At 35.3% G+C, this 27,471-nt stretch overlaps 1 protein-coding gene across 1 annotated transcript in view; it reads left to right on the top strand.

The window, feature by feature from the left end:
* Positions 1-21,858, top strand: part of LOC131688024 (uncharacterized) — a 33,801-nt gene extending 11,943 nt beyond the window's left edge. Inside the window, exon 3 of the mRNA XM_058972150.1 lies at positions 21,724-21,858. Within this exon, the coding sequence (XP_058828133.1) occupies positions 21,724-21,858 (135 nt within the window). The remainder of the gene's footprint in view (positions 1-21,723) is intronic.
* Positions 21,859-27,471: the final 5,613 nt, after the last annotated feature.

The raw sequence follows: 27,471 nt of genomic DNA, 5'->3' as shown, positions 1-27,471 counted from the left end.
TTCTTAGTTTCAGTATGAAAAACCCAACAAACGCGCAAAAAGGACTACGTCACTTAGAGGTATGTAGAAAATAGATACTAATGTGAAATTGATCTTAGAATTACACCAGTATATTTTAAATAGGATTTAAATATTTCCACAGAAAACTTCAAACACGTTTATCTCGCTTCCTACCAAAAGTCACTTACGTCCATTTGAAAAAGTACTCGAGAATTTTTGAAATGCTGCTGCATAACAAAGATAAAAAACTACAAATGGCAGCCCTATGAATTGCAGACGTAGGACTATACTACTTAATATAAAATATTTATTTGCTTAATGCATTTAGAGCAATAATAAATCAAATATATTTCTTACGTATAGTTTAAGCACAGCCAATCAATATCGAATGTTACATATTGAACCAAACCTTCTTGGTTATCATGTCATTTCATTTATAGTAGGTGATCGAATCCGATTAAACTTATTTGAGAAGATCTTAAGAAAGAAGACAGAAAACCGTGACCGAACTAATATCTGGAACTAAATCTTTATAGCACAAGATCAGCTTTTAAAAATTGTAAAAACTTTTCAATTATGTGTGGTAAAAAATCCGAATCGTTGAAAAAATCCAATTTTAGACAATATAACATAACACATTTAGGCCCGATGAGAGGGGGAGGCAGCCAGGGCAATTGCCATGGGGCCCGGGTCGTATTTGGGGGCCCGCGTTTTTACCCGGAAGATGAACGAACACGTCCGGTATTCACAGAAGAGCAATAAAAATAGCAATAGTAATTTCTTTGTAATCATTCGCTTTATTAAATTGTTATACGATAAAAGTATAAAAACTGCCAACTTTATTTGATAGTTGACATTTGTTAAAACAAACGTTCTTAAGGGAGTTGCTTACTTTGTATACAAGGTAAAAAACGAGTTTTTTGCTTGAATCGACGGAGTACACTACAAAATATTGAGAAGCCAATTCAAAGTATTTGCGAAGAAAGCAATAGAGCGTCAAACAAAAATACGAGGGCACGGACAAACGCATCCTTCTTCTTCTACGTTCGCTTCTTTACTGGTGGTGCCGGTTGTTGGCTTGGAGGGTGATTGTTTTTGAGTGAATATTTATTCCTGTCAGATCCGTAGATATTGGTTTTGTAGCTGTTTGTGGTTTGGCATAAGATAACGGTATGCTGTTCACGGTTATAGTTAGTGGGCTGTTCTTAGCTGCTTTTGCACAAAGTTTTCCGTGGTGCAGTGTCTCTTTGTAGAATTCCCGCATAGGAATCTACCATGGTTGCCTAACCAGTATTGTCTGATGAAACATCCCATTTTCAGTTGTTCCGCATAAAATGGTGCTGCACGTTGTTCCGAGAAACAAACGACTGTGCTCCTTAATATTTTATATGGTGCATTTGCAGGGCGTTAACTTCTCCCGGACTGAGCACAATCTGCACATTTAGTAATTGTTTCACTTTCCGAGTAGCTGGTCTTACAGGACATTTCCAAAAATCAACAGCAACACAATTCGTCTGCAGTCGTTTTTTGCCATGTATCTATGGCGGAATGATTTTTAGTTTCTACTCTGGGCAAGATGAGAAGGTAGACTGACCTTAATTAATCGGTGATTAAAATGAATAATTTTTGTATTTTTATAACACGTTCAAGGAATTTTTCTTCTAAAAGTGCATTGTATTGAGACGGTTGTACGGTGATTTTGTGCCTCGCCCAAGTAACCACGAAGCATTATTTAGTAGCTTTAGATATGTCCTATATTTGCATACAAAACATATGCTTTACAGCTTCATAGTTCTATAGAGATCATTAAAGCACACTTAGTGTGCCAGAATAGAGCTAATTCAAAAGCACCTTAATGGCTGTCAGTAATGTTAATATAGAGCAGCTTAAAAATAAATTTTCCTTCTTTATCGATACAGCAAAAGAAAAAATAAACGTTCGATAACACACTCACCCTTCCGCTCTTTTTCAGTTTGACGTGCCGACTGTTGAAATTGACGATTTATGGCCTATAGAAATGTGGTTCAATCCAGTCAAAAAGCTCGTCTCAATGTGGTATACCCGTTCGATCACTGATCTGTGAGAAGATTTGCTTATATATTCGGTTTATTCCAAACTCTACCTAGGAGATTAGTTGATTTTTTTTTCGAGGAATCATACAGAATTTGCATTTTGATTTTACTTTTATTGCACCATCATTTATTACAGGAAGGCATAAGAGTTTAGGTGATTATTGGAATGCATAGGTATATCTGTTATTGTCTGGTGTCTCAAAGCACTATAGAAGATTATATATTTGCACTTAGAGTTTTCTATAAAAGCTTCATAGCGTTTATCTTCAAAAGCTTTTTAGTAGGGGAGCCTGGGGCTAGTTGGCGGTTGGGGTAAGTTGGCGGAATCCCCTTTTCTCCATTTCTATTAGTCAAAAAGCGCTGTCTCTCGTTGTGAACCTGAAGTAATATGAAACACATTATCCAATGTGTTTTTGTTGCAAAACATTTTGTTTTATAGAAGATGTGGGCGATATTGTGTTTTTGAGCATACTTTGTAAATTTTCTCAATTTTAAACATTTTGTGTTATTTAAGGTGGTTTTCAATCTATTCCCCGAATGAATATATTTTTCGATAGTGCGTGAAAAGAGCTTTCAGTATCCGTATAGATATAACACCTATTCATACACAAAAGTAATTTTTTAGATCCTTTTTTATAAAATGTACTGATGCGGTAAGTTGGTGGTGACGTACACGGGGCAAGTTGGCGGTACTATTTACAGTGCAAAAATAGTCATCAAATTTCTGGAATTCACTCCAAAGCAAAAGAAACTTTTTCTTGTGTCTCACGTTAATGCAGGGGAAAATTATTTCGGCCAATCGCCTGAAGAATATCGAAAATTTGCTTTTGAATATGGAGTACACGTCGAAGTCACGTCCTACGTCAAAAACAGTTTTTGTTTTTTATTCACTCAGGTGCCCAAAACCGCCTCTAGGTGGCTTTCTTATTTTAAGGCTTTAAAGAAAAATCCATTACTTACAAGAATTATCAACATTACAGGTAATCTTCGATACAACGTACCCTCGATATAATGTACCCTCGATATAGCGTCACTCGATATAACGTACATTTTTCCTCGATATAACGTACATATTTTTTAATTTATTTTTCAGGTCCAAATTTCTCTTCAATTACGCATGTATTCCATATTTTAGGAATTCAATCTTAAAACGTACTAATTGGGCTTCTAATGAGCATTTTAGGAATTGGTTACTTCATTGAAGGTTGCGAGAGCGATTTTTTCAATTTCATTTGCGTATGACCAAAACCAATAATTTATCTCAATAAATTATCCAAGATCAGTAAGTTCTAACTGAAAACTAAAATTGATAATATTTGTGTGACCATTGTTGGTTAGTTTCGGGACTGCGGAATCTTATTCTCTGGGCCGAATGGCAATATTTAAGTTCCACGGCATACTGTACCACAAAAAGAGTGAGAGATCTTATTTGTAGTTACACGGCAGCTGTGCACGCTTTACGATTGGTTTGGGGTATTTAGGAAACCGATTAGCGGACTGAAATATCTTCAGAAATTCTTGAATCGTGGATACAAGTGGATCTTTATACTCTATTCTAATGATTAAAATTCATAAATTGCTTTTATTTTATGAGGCGCAGACGGTGGGAATATTAAATAAAACACTTTAGAAGCTCAGACAGAATAATAATGACTAATGACTTAATAATTAGGAAAGGAGTCAGAATAAGAATATTTTCGGGGGTTGAGATAGCGTAGTTGGTAAATCGATTGCCTTGTACGCAGCTCACCTGGGTTCAATTCCCAACCCTGTACATTGTGTTAGAGATTTTTCAAAAGAGATTTCTCTAATCCGATAAAGAGGCGAATGACCCTAAGGTAATCAAAATAAAGAAAAGAATATTTTCACTAAATTTAATTCATATAAGCAAAAAAAATGATTGTGGCATCTTTTTTCCTGGAACCACTATAATTTTTTTATTAGAAAAGTTGTTTCGCACTGCTAGGTAAGTTAGATTTTCAAAATTAGTTACGCGTTATCAAAATTCTACACAATAAAGTGCCATGAACAACAATTCTTTGAACATTTTGCATGCTTCGATATAACGTACAATTTTTAAACCGAGATGTACGTTATATCGAAGTTTACCTGTATTTCCTTTTTTCTTGTTACAAAGCTCACCTGCAAAAGTTTTTTCAAGCCAACAAAGATGGGTGATAATTGCATAACCTAAGGCGATTTAAAGTTACACTTTTGTAAAATCCCGACAAAATACAAAATTACGTGTTTGTCCAACGAGCTTTCTGTCCCGTTGTTGTAGTGATTTATGCCCCCTTGATGTGGTGAAGTTTACCCCCACAAAAGTGCGTTTTGCCCTGCCCATTTTTCCAAGTTCCCCATGTTTTCATAAATAATAATTTGCTTCAAATTTGGTGCAAGTACTCCTAGTGGGACTAGGAATCGACTCAGACCTGGCAGATTTACTTTTTAAAAATTCATTATTTTTCTGGGCAGTCTATTGTACGTCTAACACAGGCAAAAGTAGACTGAGTATTTTAAATTATTTGATTGCTACAAAAGTTGCCAAATGTACTGCTGAAGATTATAACGGTACTGTAGTTTTTGAGGTACTGAATTATTGAAACAGCGACTTTGTCATCCCCAAAATTCAAAAAATTACATCAAAGCTGCGAAAAATGTAACTTATCTCTTAACTTCACACTTCTATAATCAGATGTTCCATGTTGATGTGTAAGATAGATACTATAACATTGACGTTTAATTCGCGTTTGGCCTTCTAGATTAAATCTAAATGTATTTGATACTATGTATAACGACGAGTTTTACATATTCCATGCTGCAAAAGATTTAAGTTGTTTTATAAACATCAATCCAATTTCTACTGCGGAAATGCATGTCGAAAATAACTTTAACAGATAAACGTCTGCACAAATCCTACGAATCGACAAAACAAATTATTTATTCGACACATGTTTCCGAAGGATAATCACGAGTCGGTCGAATAAAACGTTATCGCGTTGATTTCTAGTTTGTGGATAGCCCGCACTGATAAAAATGTAAACGTTGTGTCTAATAATTTTACACATAGATTTTTACAATTAGCTGTGGCATATAGACCCTATTTTCTGACACATAAACTGAATGTATTTACAAGAAATATTATTCTTATATTCACATTTCATACCTATAAGGCACAAAAACCCGATTCTATAACAATACGAACATATATATATATATATATATATATATATATATATATATATATATATATATATATATATATATATATATATATATATATATATATATATATATATATATATATATATATATATATATATATATATATATATATATATATATATATATATATATATATATATATATATATATATATATATATATATATATATATATATATATATATATATATATATATATATATATATATATATATATATATATATATATATATATATATATATATATATATATATATATATATATATATATATATATATATATATTAGGTGTGTTCATACATAGTTTATACAGTTGACACATAGAAAGTATGGGTGCGAGTGGTAAAATTAGCATTTCTTTTTCATATGGATTTTGAGTGGTTTGAAGCAAATAGAATTTACTTTTGGATTTTTATCAGTGTGCCTATCCACAATTTGCATATGCAAGCTAAACACTTCGTGTACGACAAATAATGGGAAAAGACAATAGCATCAATATATCGGACGGTATGTTAGTTAAGCGACTTGCAGTATGCAACAGATTTTAAGCGATGATCAAAATTAAAGCCTTGGTTCCATATCCTGTTGCGAAGCTTGGAGCTTCTATTGTCGACAGTATGCGCAATAAATAAGAGGAGCAGGATGCAGGAGTTGCATTCAGAAAAAAAATACGTCTAGCTTCATTTTACGAACAAGATATGATTGATTCAATATAAACTCGACAGCTTTGTGATTGATACGTTAACATTATATTTAATATAGCTATATTTTCGATTGATATATTACTTTCAGTTTAAGGTGTTGAATTGTACTTTAATAAGAAGAATTAAAGATCTTTTGGAATTTTTTCTTGGCGCAGTAATGGAGAAAAATATTTCTTCAAGTGTCACAAGCCGGCTGTGTAGCCGCCAGAACCGAAAAACCAAGGTTTTTTCAATTCTATATAATAACAGTGGGGTTTTTTTTTTTTTTTTTCAAATTTTGGGTTTTTGGCGAATTCGAATGAAAAATAGGTCGAGACTTTAAATAAAATCAATACAAAGTGTTAAAAAATATAAGGATTATTTCCGCCTACGTAATGGATAGTAGGATTTTTTAAACGATCGCATATGATTTGTTCGTATTACATTTCCGGCCAGCGCGAAAGTGGTTTTAGATATCTTCGGTGTATATCTAATCGACGCTGCGGCAGAATTGGGTCATTTACTCATATTGTGTTTTAGTCTTTCCCGATCTAACTGACGTTAAAGATACGTAGTCTAACTTTTTTCCGCTTTTCGATACATATGATCAAAATAAATTATTTTATAAAAGTGAATTAATATGGCCCCACTTTATATTATACCATCTTGACCTTTATCATTTACATTTTCGTAGAAAATCATTTCTAAATCGTTCTGACGGAAGAAACCCGATCAGAACATCATAACAGAAAGCTATCAAATTTATATCTCATGTTGATATAAATTACTCTCTGTGTTATCTTTATGATATACCGATCAGGAATGCAAGAAAGCTTATATCAAGATTATATTTTCTGGTGCTATCATTGGATTAATAATATGATATTAATGTACGCATACAACGATGATGTTACAGTAAGTTATATATTCTTTCACAATTATCTTTGAACGCTAACCGTTACACAAATGACAGTATATTTGCTTATACACTGAGGTCTCTTTTTATGCGTCGTAATTTAACTTTTTAAAGCGAATTTTCTAAGTTTTTGATTTTTTTGATTTGGATTTTCAAAATTTCGCGTTTTGAGTATGGACAAGTTATAGATGCAATTGGTCGGAGAACTTGTCAGTGAGGTGTTTGATTGACTTACTTGGTTACAGTTGGATTAAGAGATGACATTGCCTATTTTCTGAGACACTCGTCTGACACATAACTTCGAGTAGGAGGCGTATGATTTAAATGTTTAAGCCATTATCATAACAAGCTTTGGAATCGTGAAGTTATCAAAGAACTTTTCTAGAGATTATAATTTTCCTGTAAAACTTATTTCGAAGAATTTGCAGGAAGTATCAAGCAGTCCAGATGAAATAAAGAAACGCGAATTGAAAGCAAAAAGCATTTTAAAACTAGTTTTCATGGCTTAGTCTAATGAGTATATAATTAATTTTCCTCTAATCTATGCTGCATATTGCGAAAACGAATTTTCGGGTCACAAAAAACTATCTGATATATTATACTGATCTCCAAAATTTTTGTAGTGTATTTTGAGGATCTTGGTAAGATTTTCAGTGCGATTTCTCCAATTTATGCAGGTTTTTATGAATACTTAAACCTTATCCAGTTTGTGGCTTTCTAGTTTGTGCGTTTTTTTAATTTCTAAACTATCGCGACTTTTTTATTTTATCCTCCGCATAAAAAGTGTTTGAGTTTACTTGAGTATATGTAATGGTTGAACTGACAAGTGATTTGAATGCGTTTTAGATAATCCTTGAAATATCTAAAAACAATAATGCAAAAATATTGTTAATTTCCTCCTTAAATTTTAATCAAATTTGGAAAAAATGTGTAACAGAAAAAAACATGAAATATTCAAGAATCCGTCCCATCGAACAAACATCAACAATTTCTCGAATTTTCTCATAAATCTGTTATATTCGCAGTTGATAGATATAACTTCTGTGAAAGATTTGCATTTCTAGCAATTTATTGGGTGCAAGATAATTGTACTGGTTTGTTTAGTCTTCCCCATATCAAAAAGGCCAATAACAAATCCCCAAAAGAGACTTATTTTGAAACCTCAAAACACATTTGTTGCTTTGAATCTATGCGGAATCCTAAATAAGATTTCTTGTATTCTCCGTAAAATAATGTACGTAAAATATCTGCTCAATGTTACCATGTCGCATCGACATTATTTCTAAAAACCACGTAAAACACGTTAACGTACAAGAGAAGCGCCAAAGCGCACTATTTAGAATCTAAAAATAGCCCCTCTTTCCTAATCTGAAAAGATATTATAAAGCTATTCAGTCTATCGTCATGTAGACAGCTGTATTGGTGAGTAAAACTTAATAAAAACAAAGCGTATGACACCAGGAAAACAAAGAGCACTTAGGCTTGGGCAAAGTTCAATGTGTGCGTTCTGGAAACGTCTTCTGCATCTATAATCGTTTTGCCCTTGACGGAAGCGTGGAATATTATGCTAACTTTAAACATCAGTCGAAAACAACGTCGTTGGTTCATGCAGGAAACTTCCCCATCAAACTCAGAATACCCAGGTTCCAAAGCGGCAATATCGACAAATAATAATCTGCATGTCATATATTCACAAAAACAATCAGCCAGCAGGTATGCAAATCATTTGGCAATGCTATAAAAGCTTTTGATGCATGAAGCTTTTTGCTCCCAAAGCAAAAAGCGCCTTAATGCATGCTTTATTTTTCTCGTATTCTATTTTTAGACGTGCACGCTAAAATCGTTGATATTATACAATAAGTAATACAAGCTAGTTTGGGGTCAATTATGCTATCTCATGTTGTTATGATTGTGTTATATTACTATCAACGTTTGTTATAAATGTGATATTCGTAGAGAATTTTTTGTTAGAATTTTTGTTATTTTAACAGCTAACGGTTTCTGCTTTATAACAAAATTTGATAGGAAATTTTTCGTAACAAAATATCAGCATGAGTTATAATTGTGTTATTTCCTCCTGGTCGGGAAACGACCTAATTCTGGTCTTAAAATTATCTATTAGAAAAAAGACGAAAGCTGGAAAATCCATGGCTTCATGTTCATTGGGGCAAAGTCCATAAAAAAATTATATTTAGATACGAGAAGACAGCGAAAAAAATGTTCAACTAATGCAATATATTAACTCATTGAAATCTTACTGATTTGCTAACGATTTTTGTGTTTCTAAGTTTGATGCTAAGCCATTTACTAAGGCTGCTAACGAGGAAACCGACCAAAAAATAAATAGCGTATAGTGGTATAGCGGAAATTAAATCCCCCGAATACGGTTTTCCACTCTACTGGCTGAGATTCGAACGACCCCTAGTGACCATGCTGCAGTACAGCTGAGAATACAGAACCGTTACTGCGCATGAGTAGTGCTGGTGTTGTAATCTCTGATAGCCGTAAGCTCGAAGGCGTACTAACTGTTTTTAAACCAGCTTAACAAAAGTTCAAGTTAAACAAAATGAGTAAATTTGAGTAAATTTTTTGAAGTAGAATACTTCTGAATATCTGCCATTGTACTGAATGGCAAAATAAGATTATTACGCTATCGGATTGGAAATATGTACAACAATTTTGTATCCAATTCGGTAGTATGTACAATTACTAAAAATAGCGGAAATAATGGATTTTATGAAAGTAGTAATTATCTGATCCATGATTGGTCGGTACAATTCACTCAAAAATTAAGCGCTGCTGGGCCTGCCTCTTTTTCATCGAATGAACTGCGACGCGTATAAAAAGGGAACACAAGAAAAATTCGTTAGTTTGTGTTCTGACGTTGTAAACGTAGCAGCTGCTGAGTTTCATGTCAGCTCACATTCTTTGATGGTAGGTAATAGATACCATGACTGCCGCCAGGCGCTGATAGCATTTCATTCTAATCATGAAGTGATGAGCCAGTTTCAAGTATACACGGAAGATACAATGATGACACACCACAGAGAAAGCAGAAAGCTCTTTTTTTCAGAGCTGAATAAATGGATTGGCGATGGGGTGGTTTAGTGCGAAAACCACGCTCTCTTGTTCTTTAAATTATATGTGGCGTCAGGTGCGTGTACAGATAAATTCACCACGGCGCGGGTTCCAGGGTGCACCGTGGTGAATTTATCTGTGTGTTTCCTCTGGCAAGCCGTAGGGCGTACTGGTTGTTTCGTTGTGTAAAGGAGAGGGTGTTGGCTTATTCGATGCTGATATTATGATTTTTTGTTGATGATTTGATACGAGTTACTTCAGAAAGTTTTTTTTACGAGTGTATAGAGCATTTTTAGACTACCAGGGGAAACTTAAAATATTCGGTCCTCGGAGCAAACGGAGAAAAAGTTTTAAACACATTTTCCATAAAACAGATTAATTGTATCCACATTAAGCCCGGCTTATTTTATGTGCGGCTAAATGACGCAATGTGCATTTTACTTATTTTGTTTGCGAATATCGCGGCTACACAAGTGAAAAGCTTCATTATTGTGAAAACTCCACTCTAAGATACTTTCTTGGTTAAGGTTCGAACATATTATTATTTATGAAAACATGGGGTAAAATGCGCCTCCTAAGGAAATATGATCATAGTTTAGCTATAGAACAATAATTGGGAGATTTTAATAAATATCATTCAACCAACATTTCCGCTTGTAATCGCAATCATAACGCAATGGAAAATGTTCATAATTTTAATAATTCACAACAACAACAACGGGACAAAAAATTCGTTGGACTAACACGTAATTTTGTTTTTTGTCGAGATCTCAAAAAAGTGTAGCTTTAAACCGTCTTAAGTTATGCAATTAAATAAAAACTTTTAAAGTCACGTAAATAAAAATAAAGTAAAAGTTATGCAATTAATAGGTTTTCAAAACAATTGTTCTTTTTTAGATTAGAAAGATGGGTGGGTAATGTCAACGACATTACCGAAATGAAGTAGCATACATTTAAAGTTGTTAATACGGATGCTGCAAATTTTACTAATTTCTGAAAGGTTTTATTAAAGAAAGTTATTTCGGTATTTCTAATGGAAATAGTGAAATAACGGTACACGTACATACGATTCTCTACTGTTGCCAAATGAATTGTTTCACTCTCATTAAATGCTATTTTCAGGGTTACCATATGATGATTCCAACATATTCGGAATATTTTAGGTTTCGATGTACGTGTACCGGTATTTCGGTATTTCCATTAGAAATAACGAAATACAGGTATACCTCGATTAACCATACTCACGATTTAACATACCCTCGATTTAACGTACTTCGATTTAACATAATTTTTACCTCGATTTAACATACAAGTTAAATTTTATCAATTTTTTTTCATTATCCATGTTACTATAGTGAAATGGTAAGAATCATTACTAATTTTATTGTATGATCCGCTTCAGTGAGGGAATATGTGCATCGTTTCTAATGCTCAAAGCAACATCATTTATCTTCGTTTTTAAGCTAGATTATGCTCAAGACCCAAAAACTTTCTTATGTTTATCCATTGTGCGTACCAAAACAAGGTGAATAAACGAAAAAATTCGTGGTGCAAGGTTATTCCTGATAAAAAATTTATAAGTTTTTACGTATAAGCTAAAAATAGATAACTGGAAATATATGACTAATCGAAGAAATAGGGCAGTGACTAGACATTGACGCTCGGTGAGTCCCACTAATAGGTATTGAGACCAGAGTCGGACAATGTTTTTTTCATTTGCCAAAATCAGGCGAAACTGACGAAAGAACGAATTTCCATACCACTAGCACTTTGCGAATTCGAAAATGAGACAACGGGCTAGGACAAAGCAAGCATGTAGCAGAGCGTTTTCATTATTCTCTCCGCACGCTCGTTTTCGCTTTGAGGTTCAGAATGATATTGGTAACTTCGATATTGAACTTACTGCTGGGGAAACGAAAATACACTAGCAATGATATTTATTTGTCGATGCTCGATTCTGTAGATTTGCGAGCTAATGATGGTATTGTAAGACGGAAGACTGATCGGTGTGCATATTTCTCATTTTAACTATGTTCTAGTTGCATTATTAGATGCACATTGCATTAATTTCATTTAATGAATGAGAATCGCAAATTACTGAGCATGCATCAAAACGAAATTGCAACTTCGGATTGTCATAGGAAAACGAAAATCGAGACATCGCCTTTATTGTCTTATTTTTTCATGCATTTAGCGACGAAAGAGGCAGGGAAAGGACGAAGATGAATTCTCTGAATTTCGTCGTTCATTGAATGGGTATGAGAATTTTAGGCTCTGATTGAGACCATAGCGGTGATTACGAAACTATTGGGAATTTGTAATAAGATCATGATAGTTTCTCGATGGTGGAGTGGTGAACGCAACCAACTCTAGCTTTGAAGAAAAGAAAATTCGTTGTGGATCGACACCTCCTGCAATTTCATAGAAAATCAATAGACGATAACGATGAAAGACACAAGTCATCCTTCAATGTACGACTCCTGGTAAGTTCACGGTGTTTATTTATCAGTATTGTTAAACAAACATTGCGAACTTACCAGGAGCCGGTCATGACTTAATGTAGATAGAGGAAGGACATAGAAGCGATGTTAGTCCGATTTGATTCTGTATATATTACGGCGTACTGAACAAATGTAGGAGATATAGCGGTTCAAACAAATTGTACTGGCATTTGCGTACGTTTCAAGATGTTTAAAGACTCTGGGTATTAGGCCCTAGGAGTTATATTATTCACCATAATTAATCTTTATGTTTAAATAGAAATACAGATAATTCGTCCAAAAAATGTAAAGAAGACTGCCGCTTTGGCCACCGGGGGGTGGTGGATCAATTTTTAGCTTCAGCCATCAAATGCAACGAGGTCTCTAGAGCGGTGTTGTCAGCAAATTTGCAAACTGATATTTCAGAAAAAATAACATCTGTTTACAGATTTTCAGCGAAATATTTTCCGAGTCTCAGCTATCAAATGCCACTTTCACTAAGATTTCAGCAAAAAAAATGTTGGCTGAGATATCAGCTGCTGAGATTTCGGCGAAAGTGCACAAAAGGTGAGATTCTGGATAAAAAATTAAGTGTGTAACAATTATATCAACATTCTATTGAATTCATCCTCGTTGTGTACTTCCCTTATGGTGTGTGTCAAACAAATTTTTTAAATAGTTCGTTAAATTGTAACGAAAATGCCTTATTGATTCTGACGAGTTGACGTAAATTCTTCGACTTCTAAACTGAGGTATTGTGTTCTTTGGGCACAAAATGTTTTAATCATACTTTTGCTTAAGGTGAAATATAGCGCTGCCATTGTTCGATATCGTTGTTTTTCAGAAGTGCGAGATTGCATTCGTGACTAGTCGTTTGTTCGTGAACTCAAATAGTTTTTCCTTTTGAATCAAGTTTGTCTGCCGTGATACAGGTGAGACGAAATCGAAATACAAATTCCCTAACTTACTAAAACTAGGCATTCTTCACGCACAAAATGGTTTGTTGATGTTAGAAAGGAACTGATGATAATATTTTTCTACAAATACTGTACTGCTATTAACACTATTAATTCCTATAAATCATCCTGAATTCTAAGAAAATTTTAAATAATAACGATACACTTTTGGAAACGAATATTTGTTAGAATTAGCGTATGTTTGTGAGGGTTAAGATAAATATTTTTTTTGTTTGGAAGAGAAATTTATTTGTTTAGTTTTGAATATATGGGTTCTATGTCACTGTTAGGTAGATTCATCCTCGCAAATATTTCGAGAGATGAATAAAATAATAATTCTGTGGGACGATCCATAAATGACGTAGCATTTTTTGAGTGATTTTTAACACCCCCTCCCCCATCGTAGCATTTCGTCACAAACCTCTTAATACCTCCCCTGGTAATTACGTAGCTTGACGGTAATTCTCCCCCCCCCCCCCTTGACCCGCAAAATTAAAAAAAATATAAAAAACGATGTTAGTTATTCCCCTTTAAAAAAGATACGTAGCATGACATGACCCCCTACCCCCCTGTCGTCACACATCATCACAAAATACAATACTCCCCCCCATATAATGCTACGTCATTTATGGATCATCCCTGTTCGAAAACATAAATTTCTTTTATGTTTCGATTTAACATAAAATTCGATTTTACCTACATGTTTTGAACGGAAAATGTATGTTAAATCGAGTTATACCTGTAACTGGTTCTAGTATAACCTATCAGAAGATAGTCAAAATTGTAGCATTCGCATTAACTTCATAAAGCGTTTCCACTAATGCGGCAAAAACACAATTGATTGTGTTTCCGCATAAACCAAGAGCTTCTTCCAAATAATAACCATATTATTAAATTTAATGGTTTGAATTTAACGTGGACAGATCAAGTTAAATACTTGGGTTTGATTTACGATTAAAAACTCACTTTTAAGGATCACATTGAAGGAATCCAAACAAAATGCAACAAATATATAAAATGTTTGTACCCTCTTATAGATAGGAATTCTAGGCTCTTCCAAAAGAACAAACTATTAATTTATAAACAAATATTTAGACCGGCAATGCTATATGCAGTGCCAATCTGGGCAAGTTGTTGTGCTACTAGGAAGAAAACGCTTCAAAGGATTCAGAATAAAATTCTGAAAATGATTTTGAAGCGTCCTCCCTGGTTTAGCACAAATGAGTTGCACAGACTTGCAAACATAGAAACATTATAAATTATGACGAACAGTATTATAAGCAACTTCCGACAAAAAGCGTTGCAATCTTCAATTGTAACGATTAGCTCTCTTTATAGTTAATAAGTTAGTTTATAAGATTTGTTTAGCTCCTTATTCAGAAGACAAGTAGGTTTAAAACATCCTACTGAAAAAAAATATACTTAACTGCGAAAGCATATTATAACTTAATAATAATTAACTGAATCATGTAAACAATAGGGATGAAAAGTCACCACTTGTGGCTGAACACCCAATATACTAAATTAGAAATGTAATGCAAACAAATCAAATAGAAAATAATAAATATAAAAAAAAATAAAAAAATGTATTCTACTTCACTTCGGTTATGTCTCTGACATTACCCACCGATTTTTTTCATTTCAATTTCCACCCCATTTCGTGGTATTTTCCAAACTCCGATTTTTATACATTCACTCTTCCAAATAATTCAATTTTTTCAAAAATATCGAAATTCCATTTTATACCGTTTTTAGACCATTCTTTCAACTTTAAGAATCATTTGATTTTTTTTTCAAATCAGTTGAAAATTCGCAAATTTATAGTATTTTTTGTAAAAAAAAGTCAAAACCTCGATTTTTTTCACTTTTTTTGTTCAAACCAATTTAGTAGATCAAGTAGATGAAGAAAATGTATACTTGAACCTTTTTGAAACCTAACATAGAGACTTCCGTTTGAGCAAACTTATTGATATGGATAACCCCAACAATATAGATATTTTTGGAACGAGCTTGACAATAAGATAATGGAAATGGATGTTTGGAATCTTTTTGCAACTAAAGATGGCGAGTTCCGGTTGAGCAATTCTCTAGATAACCCAAACAATATTGGTACTTTTATAATTGGTTCGACAAGTAGATGATAAAAATGGACAATTGAAACCTGTTTGAAATCCAGGATGGCGATTTCCGGGTGAGGTATTGAGAAGTAATCGAAACCGGAAGTATCTTCGATCTAGATTTTTTTTGAACATCGATTTTGCAATGGCTTCATACACCGATTTTCATCATATACCCGTCAGTTCGATTCCGAAAATAACCACCTTGTTGAGATTATAGAAACAATATCTAATATCGCCAACTTGGATTTTAACATGGCTTCGATTCCCGTCGTGAACTTGTCAACCAAATTCCGAAAAACTCATGTTTTTATTACTAAAAGTTTGCTAAAAATATATTAAATTGTAAACAACTTCATACCGTACTGTACTCAAACTTTTTATACGAAGTTGCTTCGTAAAAAAAAGTTCGTTATTTCGAATTGAGTTCGTAAGAAAGTTACGTAAATCGAATATAACGTTAAAAAAGAGTTCGTAAGAGGAGGTTTCAGTGTATTCTATTAGTACAGACTAATGATACAACTAACTCTAGATTACAGTTATATGCCATTTTTAACTGTCAATTTAAATATATGTGGAGGAAGTTTCTAAAAAACTTCGTCTGCGCTACTAGTACCACGAGAGCTATAATGTTTATTTTTCTCGTATTACCTAGCATAACGTAAATTTCAAGCAAGGCATAGTTAATTGGCTCGAACAATGTTTGGACCCCCACTGTCTTTGCTTTTTATTTAGTTGAATCACAGACAAGTAGATGTAGGAAAGAGCATATAAACTTCCGCGGTGCAATTGGGTCATTAAGCTATATATAGTTTTCCGTTCCATTCGATAAATTTTAGGTCCAATATACATAATATAAAATTATTTAAAAAAAAATTTCGTTGTAATACGTAAAAACGTTTTTTTTTTTTGGTTTTTTGAAATAAATCTTATGTAAACTTGGCAACCATACATAGGAAAACTGCGGTTGTTTATATCTGGCCTATCAGGACAACACCCAAAATGAAAAAAAAAACTATATGCAATAGCAGGTGTTCATGTCAAATAAAAATAACCCTGCGGGAAATCCGAGAAAACATGCCTTAATTTTTTCTGACAGGGCATCATTTGTCGTGAAATCCGATATGTCAAATCCTTCCTATAGTGTCAAATCCAGACTGTCAACATATTTCTTTATTTTAAATTTTAATATTATTTTCACGTTTCCTGAGCTGGAAAAAAAACATTGTTGCAATCACGAAAATCAGCTTTATCGATGTAAGTAATAGAAAACGACTTTTTTTTCTCATTTAATGACCCGATTTCGTTGTAACGGTGTTTACCGACTTGATGTCGTTGCTGTGCAGTAAGTAGTCAGATGCACCTAGGTCGAGTATCTGTTGCAGTCACTTATTACCAGAATTGAGGAAAATAATGAAACTGTAATGTTTCATTAGCAAGCAAAATACTAGATTAGGTTCATCCGTGATGAAGATGATTCTCATAATAAAACAGTTTGGGAAGATTATTCAAAATTAGTCACAGCCGAAACGTGATTGTGATACAAAGTTACTAAACCGAATTCTATTGCTTTATATCAGTTAATACACGAGCGCTGCACAAAAATTCCGTTCCTAGCTCATACCTTGATTAGTATTCATAAATGGTTTCAATCTTCCGCGAGCGAGGTACCACGATGCGACAAAGATGATTGGGCTTACGTAACCAGTCCACTGACGATAACAAGAATATCCATCGAATTTCATTGCAGATTTCGATTTCAACCAGTTTAAATTAGCACCCAAATTAGCTTTCGATTTCAAACACTGCCAACAGTCCTCGAAACAGGTTAGTATCTTCTCACTGACTACACCATCTCGAGGTAATCCAGATTCCATTCCGGCTTCGGACTGGTTTCTGCTGTCAAAACAAACTACACACTAGTTGAATAAATTTTCCGAAAATTTGTGTATTTGATATAGTTTGGCTTTGGGCTGTTGCGATTGACCAAGGGTTCATCGGTTACAAACGTCGCAACTTGGCCGAGAGGTATTGATACTTGTAGGTAAGCAGTGCTACTGCTGTGGTCTGCCTGCAAGAGACAAAATGCCATTATTTGGAGTTTCGCTCTATCGTCAGCTGCGCATTTCAATCGATATGAATTACTAATGATTATGCTCGTGTATCATCTCTGCATCGCGACCTTGGCTGTGATTGGTTTTCTCCCTTGATTAGTTGATGGCTACCGGCACCTTGGATGGTAAAAATAGTTATTGATTGAATGAATGCAGTTTATGATTACATTTTAGACTCAGTGAAACAGCTAACTTAAATTATTTATTCCTGCACATATTTACAACGCCACAATAAAAGTTTTATTATCCCTCAAAATTCTTTTATTTTGGGACAATTACGTTGTTATGAATGTAAATAAACGCGTCACCACCATTGACAACAGGCTAATTTAAAACCTGTACAATATCAAAAACGCGTTCATCACCTTCTTTGTGCCTAAGCCGATAGAGCCGGATAACATCCTACAAAGTCGAACATTGAAATCACGATTTAACCCTCCTCCTGGGCAGGCAGGCTGGCAGTCACACCGGACTGGGTGAAAACAAACGCTAGATGAGTTGAATTAGTTTATCACGTTCATTTGTTTCTCAGCTTGCTTCTCTCCTTCGGATTGCCATGAGACTAGTCTATAGTGAGACAAATTTCCCAGGGTCATCCGCGTGCCAATGGACAAACTGTCGTGATATTGACCTAGGAAACCCGATGGACAATGGTTGATCGTAAGTCCTCGACCAACATAGGGTTGAGGTGGTTTCAATTAGAGCCTGTCAATAAATTGAATAAGATTGAGCCGTGCTCGAGGCGCACATCTGAAGTGCCATCAATAAACGAAACATTTTCACGAATATCAATCGTTAAAAAACCATCCGCTTCTTTTTACTGTTTTGGATTAGGTCAGTGACTTCCAACGCTAGCGAGCTGTCCAACAACGACTTCCGCTACATCTCACTAATGGACAGTTCGATTAAATGAAAGGTCCCACCTCCTCACACCCAAACAATCAAACCCTTACCTACCCGTGAGTGGTCCCACCATGGGACATGGAGTAAAGAGTAACTCCGATTAAATGACACTTCAGAGTCCTGCCGTGACCTCTTATGCAGGCAGCCGAGAGCGCGTGGACAAGCGAAGTCTAATCTGTACAAGGAGATCGTTCGGTCTGCACGCCGCCGGACATATTCAACTGGACAAAAACGTTGTCATCTGCTTCGACCTCTCCTCAGCATTGGCATCTTCTAGTCGCTGTCGACATGACAAACCGCTCGGTGCCACTTAAGGTGCGACGATGAACCGTGATAATTCGTTACAAATGAATTTGGCGGCAAGCGGCCTGTTGAAATAGATTTTTTGTTATTGTTGAACATCATTGGTTGTTTCGGACAAACCTAATATGGCGTTAGGCTTTTTGATGAATTGGACACTAATGAAATTAAATCGGTAGTTTTCAATCAATCAACTAACGTAGATTGTTGATAAGCGAATAAGTTAGTACCAATCCCAGCAGAATTCAAACATTCTGAAAACTTTTGTAGAGATTCAGTAACATAGCATATCTAATCAAAATGGCGTTTGTCATAAGATAGCACAACAGCGATGATATAGACTCGGTACTAATACTATCATAGAAATCGTCCGAATTAACCTACATCCGAACAGAGCCGAGGTTGACACATACTGAAAAAGTGTTTGATTGTGTGATGCGCATACATGAACAGCAACCGAAATTCGTCATTCCACCGTTTACTACCTTTGCGGGAATATGAGTTTAATACCTCAATGCGCAATTGCGTGGTCTGTTACTGAAAAGACAATAGAATCTTACCCAAAAGTAATAGAAACATACCCGTCGGATTTTGGGTGCATTTATTGTTATAAAAGATATTTGTAAAACTATAATAACGACCCTAATCAAACTAGCAATCTAGTTGAAAATTGGCTTATGATCAGATGTGATTTCGTTTCTTTTGTAAGGCAGTGCTTATCTCTACGTTCTACTCATTTGACACTTTATAAACTGATATCATTTTATTGTCAAACATGTTATCGCAATATTTTCAACTTCTTCTAGCGAGGGTAGATTCATAAACTGTTTTTCATCATCAATCCTTTTTGTGTGCTTTCATTCTCCATTTGATTGCCCATTCTATGACAACCGCTGGCTGTTGTCTTTGTTTAATTTGATAACAGATTTCTCATCCTGATCCTATCTGATCCCGCAAAAATATTCTTTTTTTTGCAAATCTTTCCAGCAAAAGCTTACCTCGTACTTCGAAAAAAATTTCTCGAGGTACCCCTTCTTACATCGATAAAATTTTATACCGGCTCTCACTTGAATGTGTAAGTTGCCTGTATAGCCGCTGCAAGCATTCGACTCACAGTCTGGATTTTCTCGTTTGTCGCTATTGGTCATTCAACGTTGATCCAGCCGTTCCTCAGATGCCCTTTTGTGTTTCCTAACACTTTGTGACTGTAGTAGACCGCCTCGTGAACCTGATACCTTGCTGTGTTTAGTTTATCTCTTATTAGTAGCTCAATTATTCGTTCGTTGAGCTTTTCAACATATTCATTAGCAGCATCCCGATTCAACAGTCACTGTTTGACCAAGCATGTAAATAGTTCTCTCCCAGCACATTTGTCAAAACCTGGTTGTTTTGAAAACACGTTTCACCATTTGGATGTCTACAAATGCGTTTCCGAATATTTTGTTGTACTAAGTAAGTATTACACATACTTTCATAAAACTTTCGGACAGGAAATTCAGATTCAAGGACCTTTTTGATGGATTCTGCTGACTTGAAGAGTTTTCTTTGGGAGTCACAAAGGGAGCAAGGTGATTTGAGTACTATCTATTTGGTAGAGGCTTAGATAAACTGCCCAGAAAGTTGCTGCGTCAGGAAATACTATGACATTGCAATCTATACTAAGCCTTTAGTTTTCTGGACATGATATCTTGGCTAATAATGAATTAATTAATTTTGTATTCATTCTAAAATATTTTCTATGCTCTATTTTAGGTATTGAAGTGATTTGAATGCCGTCAGCGCCGTATATACGGTGAAAAAAACGTTACATGCAGTAAGTAAATATCCACAGTTTATTATGAAGTGGTCCGTTAAGGAGAAAATTTACGTTTAAAGTGGGTAAAGGGTAATCATAAGTGCAATAATAAGGTGTTAGACGGGAATGTGTAGCACACACTCAAAAAGACAGAAGGGTGTGAACGCACCCCACCCACGATGAGTTATCAGTCGCGGGATGACGGCAGCATTGGAGCTGTCAAGGAAAAAGCCGCATGGGTCATAAGTCGTGTGAGCCGGTGATGTGCAGACGTACCCATTGTTTGCTAAATACAAGTGCGAAGTCAAACGCTGAACGTTTAGGAAGTGACAGACAATTATCGTTTGGGAAGTGGCAGATGCTTATGTGTTCGGACCGAACACTAGAGCCCAGGAAAGGAACACAAGGAAGTCACGACGGTTGAGCGGCAAGTCTGCACAAATTTCTCCCTTTCCTCATGCATTTTACTTCGTTTTTCGTATTTGGGTCAGCCAGCCTTTCTTCCAATATTACAAACTGTTTAATTGTTTCGTTTAACCTCATCACATTCTAATTTGCATTATATCACACAAAATGAATTTATATCAGCATATCGAAATCAATGATAACGTTCTGATTAATTTTAACGATATTTTATGGAGAGAAACCGGGAATTTTCAGTAGAATAATTCGACAATACCGAGAAGAGCACAAAAACTGCAACTAAATTAATTATGGAATTTGCGTTTCGACTTCGTCTCATCAGAATCCGACAATGCTGGATTGAGCTAGCGCCGGATTAATGTTAGCTCCAAAAAAACCGGGGACACAATTTGTGTTCCTGGGCAAACCCTTAGTCAAACATGTTGTCCCGCAAGAAAAGTAGGTAATTTTAAGCTGATGGGAACTAATGAAATCGTAACATTTGGTTTGACTTGGCAAGCCAATGCACTAACCAAACCAACCGGAATCCTGGCGGACCTCTGACCAAATTCAGGCTGGAATCTGCCCCAATATTGGCAGAAACCAGCCAGAATTACGGATTTTTTAATCGGTAGGTTGGATAGTGGAACAAAAAGTTTAGGCGGTTTCCGAATCCGGCCTAGCTACCAGATCCGAACCAGTCCCCAAATCCGGACCTCCCGGATCCAGACCAGTGCCCAGATCCGAACCAGTTCCCGGACCAGTACCCGGATCTAGCCCATCCACTTTTCCCCCTACCAAGTCCGGACCTGAACTAGACCCAGACCTGGTGCTTAGATCCAGACAAGTGTCTGGATCCGGACCCTCGGTTCGGATACGTGGATCTAAACCATAGGTCTTGCTTCCCGTACATGACGGAAAGAACTGTCCATGTTTTGTGCAGTCACTACCTTGCTGTTAACGTCCGTGATAGAAAAGAAATTTAAATTTAACATCAGCCGAAATACCCCACCACTATTCCGAGTCGTTTTTTTCTGACTGTGCTTTGAAGCTAGCCGAATGTGAGCAGATCTTCAAATACGAAATGTGTCGTGTAGAGAAAATCGAATATCGTCTTTGTCCACATAGTGTTCGCTTCATTTGATGCGCAATACAATGACAAGCGAAGTGCTATACACTTCAAGGCAATCCGACGCGATAATATTTATTAAATAAGAATTGATGAAACATGAGTGCGACACAGAGAAGATTTGAATGTGTTGGTATTGCCGTTTGAGGAATTTTTTGTTGTGACCAATTTAGCATGAAACGTCTTGCTATTAGAGCAATTTTTTCTTATTACCGCAAAGGTATTACGGCCGAGTTTTGGGTGTAGAAATTGCGGTTTCGGAAATGAAAATTATTAAAAAGTCTGCTGTTAAAATCGTGTTGTTATCCAATGATCATATTTTTTTTAACATATATTATTCAATACATAAGAAATTTAGAAAAACTATAAAATATCAATATTTTAAATATAACTTTTTGAGGTTTTGGACGGCCTCCAGCCACTGTGCGACGCGAATATTAATGATTTTCTCCGGAAATGTAGGACCTAAAACATTGTTTCATGAGCCAAAGTGTTTGTAAATTTATGCAAAAATATAATCTAATGCACAATTTGGCGATTTTCAAAAATCAATTACTTTTATATACGTCAATAACAAGACGGAATATTTACCTTGACAGAAATGTGGTTGGCAGCACAGGGCCAAAAAGGATTAAATTGCAATTTTTCAAAAATTCTTACAATAAAACTATTGCAAATTTTTACATCCTCTTCTCGCCAAAATGACGGCATCAGCTTAGAGTCTAAAAAAAATAAAATTTTCAAGCATTGGCGTTTATACGACAACCCTTCTAATGTTATCGTTATATCGTTTTTTACAGTCGTCATTTGTGGCTATATAGTAAGCATCCAATATATTGATTTAGAAATGCAGCAAGATAAGCAAAAAGTGAGTAATAAATTAAATTATCATGTAAAGGACTGAATGCGTTATAAAAAGACATTCATAGAACAGGGAAGCAAATTGTTAACGGTTTCACGCCTTAAGTTACATACCATCAAAAAGAGATAAAGATAAGTTTTGTTCGCAGCCATCACTATTTAAGGATATCGACAGTTCTTGACTTTACAATATAATCGACGTGGGAATCCTCTTAAATTCAGACGATTCATGAAACTGTGCAAAATATCTGTTCACCAGCGTAAATGGTCAACCTTCCATCTAGAGACAAGTGATGATGATAAAAATTGGAAATTTATGATTCAGGATTCTCCCCTTCGGCAGCAGCGGACCTTGAACCATCGCGATGATCGCTCTCTAAAGACGATCACCTCTCACGACTACCGCGAAGAACTGTAGCGCATCATCGGTGCCCGTAAAAAGCATATCAAAACCGGTGAATTTGTCATCCTGCTGTCCTTGTCCTTGGTTAAAATCAATCTGAGTGTTCCTCGCTTCAAAAGATTTGCTTGCTCGATTTAAGTGAGACGGGTGCAGGTTACGAATAAAAGCCATTTAACTGGATACTTTGTACCAAGAGGGAACAAGCGGTAATTTTTATTCGACAGTAGATAAATCACGCTACTAGCCAGTGAAGATAGGCCGTTGTTCTATGTCAGATTATCCATTTTCTTCTGTACCGGAAACGAGTAATCTTACACAGACTAACAATTCAAATGCTGTTCTCACAAGCTCGTCGCACAGTGGCTGGAGGCTGGCCAAAACCTCAAAAATTTATTTTTGAAATATTGATACTTTATATTTTTCCTAAATTTTTCATGTATTGAATGATGTATATTCAAAATCTTATGATCATTGGATAAGAACACAATTTTTAACATGAGTTTAAACGTAGCAAAGTCCGGACTTTTTAATGATTTTCATTTCCGAAACCACCATTGCTCTGGTCACTTCAAATGCATGTTGCTCTTTTGATTTTGGTCCGATTTTAGCACAATTAGTTTCATTGTGTACAGGAGTAAAAGAACTTGGTTAGTGAATGAAATAAATTTGGTAAATTTGCTTGGAACTATGACTTTTTTGTTTAAATATGTTTGAGGTGGTCAGGTTAAAAATACTTTTTTCACTAATGTATTCTGTACAAATTTTGGAATCATTTCGGAACGGTCACATTGTATACATTCTATGGGAAATAACCTCTACTTTTCGAATATCATGGTCTCGTTCTGCGCCTAGGTGCGCAAAAAGGTTTAAGGAGATTTTGAAGCTTTGTTGCTGATATGGAAGCGCATGATGCTTTGTGTAAAATAGTTAGACAATCTACAGTAAACCAACACGTTATACAAAGGATTTAAAGTAGTGTTCTTCTTTTTTTATGATATTGCTGACATTGGTGAACAGGAACGGAAAATCTATCATGAAAACGGGATCATAATTATAAGAAAGGTTCAATGACACTGTATAGAAAAATGCATTCAATATTTTACGACTTTTGACATCAAAAATGAGCTCAGCACATGAAAATTAGCTTAAATTGTGATTTTCAGTCAAATTAGGTAACATTTGAGGTTTTGTCCGAGTTTTGTTTGAAGACCCGCTACTGTCGTCGTATGCTCGAACCCCAATCTGGAATGGTCATCAGTGTCAAAAGAATCGTTGGGCGATAATGGAACTATAGTTTTAAGGTGCTGATTATAAGAATACTGAGTTTTTTCAGACTTTTCCATTCCGGTTCAGCTCCGTGCACGAATATCGGTAATCACTCATTATTCGAAGTCGGTGCAACTCATTCCAATTTGAGTTTAATCAGTCTAGCTCTTTTCTCGTACTACACCGGTGTAGCACCATATAAAATCATCAGTTCACCGTTAGTGTGTACCATTTAAGTTCTTCGGTATTAACCTTTTTTTGTAGGTTATTATGATGTAAGTTTATTACAGTTTACCGTATTATTTACTTTGGTACGTTAGGGATTTTGAAGCTATTCAATTTAAGCTTAAAAAAAGTTTTGTATGCACGTGTTAGCAACCAGGGGATAGTATCACCAAATCTAAATACTTCTCTAGGCGAATCGGTAGTAACGCGCTAATCGCTTCTGAAGAGTAAATCGATTAATCATGTGAGGTTTGGTTTTGAAAATTAAGATGTCTTAATTCCAAATGCAGTTTTAAAATTCTGTTTTGGCTGATTGATTTGTTCACTCTTCGCGCCGAAAAAAAGCGAGAAACGACATCAGCGGGCAAAAGTTCAATGCCACTTTTGCATAGGTCCTGAAGACATGAATGCATCGAGAAAATCGTCACTATGGCTTTGTGGCATTAGGGCGTTAGAAATTGAGGAATATCTATTTTAGTAAGTGCGAAAGGAGCGTTGGTCAAAGTGAAATAAGTAGTCGAAAAGAGCACAGTACACGAACAAAAAGATCCTAATTCCTAAAACAAATTTATATGTTACCGTTAGACATCGTGATACACAGTAGAGATCTATCCCGATATACCTGGCCTTACCTGATTACTAATATTCTAGCAAACGCTATTTTTATTATGAAACTCCGAATTCGTGTTAAAATTAGCGTTAGCTCAAAAAACATCGCTTCAGATGATATTTCTTCTAAGCGATCGCAGCGCATCATCATCAAACGACAGAAAAAAATCAACTCAGGAAGAATTAGCCATGAAGCAAAATACGCTGTGTTACACAGCGGTAATTTCTGAGCTCCTTGTCGACCTACTGCGCTCTTCGTTTACTTGGCTGATACTGACAACTGTGTTTTGTAAACAATCTGTGAATAGATTGTCAGTAGCAACAGTAAACAAAGAGCACAACAAATGTCATTCCGGTCGATCAGAAGCTCGGAAAGTACCGCGCAGCACTATGTAACATTGCGTATTTTGCTGCATTAGTAGTTATGTCGTTGCTGCTTGACCCCGCAACTAAGTCAGGTTGCAACCCCAACCGCCATCAGTTAATACATTTTAACAGCAGGTGGGGTTAGAAGCTGACTCAGTTTCATTTTAAGCAAACATGACATTCTAAAATAAACGCCTGAACGTAGACAGGGTAACGCAAACGGCGGACTTTGGACATGAGTAATGAAATATAAATTAGATGTCTAAAATGCCTTTACTCGGTTTTGTGGAGTTGCGGCTAGGTGTAAAACTAAAATTTTAATTAAATACGTGTCATTCAAATGTGACAAAATTTTAAATGACTTTAGCACTGTTAATTATTGATGGTTTTGCGTCATTTAATCACCAATCGATTCAAAAGTCAAACTTGAGGGGGTCGTCTTATATATTTGTGCAAAAAGTAACTAATGTTTAATAATTTTTTTTGAAGAAGTAAAATGACTTATACATGTACGCTATTCTGGAAAATGTTTATTGAAGTTTCATCTATAAAATCAAAATTTTCGAGCGTAAGGTGTCAAAAATGGCAGCTCCAGCAAAAGGTGTGTTGACCTCATCTGCGAACACGATACAGATCGCAATTCGTCGTCTACAAGCAGAAAACCAAAACGATTATGAAAATTGCATTCCATCGAGGCGCCCCAACCTAAAAATCAATAAAAATATAGAAAAATAATAGAAATTATAGAAACAAAATGGCGGCCTCTTGAAAATAAAGATAGGTTTTTTGTCCACTTAATGGCGTTAATGATCAAAATATGGCGATTTTATAGGTTGCAACGCCGGAGAATGTTGTCTTCTTTTAGGCGACAAAACGAGAATGCCCGCAGATTCGAAGAATCTTGTTCGGAGAAAACGCGTGTCAACGTTTGAAAACAGTTTTCCGTGTACAATTTGAGCTACTTTATCTATTTGTCTAAGAATAATTGAATTAATAGATTTCTAAGGTCACTACACACGAATTCGAGGTTAGATTTGGAAAATCCAAAATGGCGGATACAATATGGCGAGCTAAAAAAATTAAAAATGTTGCTCAATTTTATGAAACTTTGTATATATGAGTTTTTGTGAATTAATGTGGACTACCACAGTTACCTTAGGTCGATATAGCAACTTGTTTTAGAGCGCTGTAGTTCCGTCAACGCTCAGGACATAGGTACGTTCAAAGCCGTGTTGCGAAGGAACTAATTTACGGACCAAAAACCTATTTTAATCCACCTAGCGGTGCAATTGTGCCTTTCTCATCACGAATGTGTGCGTTGTTTATATTCATTAAAAACTTTTAAATGCATATATTACATTTTATTATTATACATCACATGACAACTATATACAGTAAAATAAATCATTATTCGAGTTCTAAAATTTTGAAAAAGAAAAAACAGCCACGGTAATATTGAACTGAAAAAAAGGTGCGAAATCGGCAGTCCCAAAAAGTCGATTTTTATAAAAAAAAAATTTTTCGAGATAACATAAAATCTCGACGTTTCATGCATTTTAAAGATGTTTGGCA

This window comes from Topomyia yanbarensis, chromosome 3 (genome assembly GCF_030247195.1).
Source record: "Topomyia yanbarensis strain Yona2022 chromosome 3, ASM3024719v1, whole genome shotgun sequence".
NCBI classification, from domain to species: domain Eukaryota; kingdom Metazoa; phylum Arthropoda; class Insecta; order Diptera; family Culicidae; genus Topomyia; species Topomyia yanbarensis.
The sequence above is the reverse complement of the archived record's forward strand: the minus strand, read 5'-3'. Positions and strand labels throughout refer to the sequence as shown.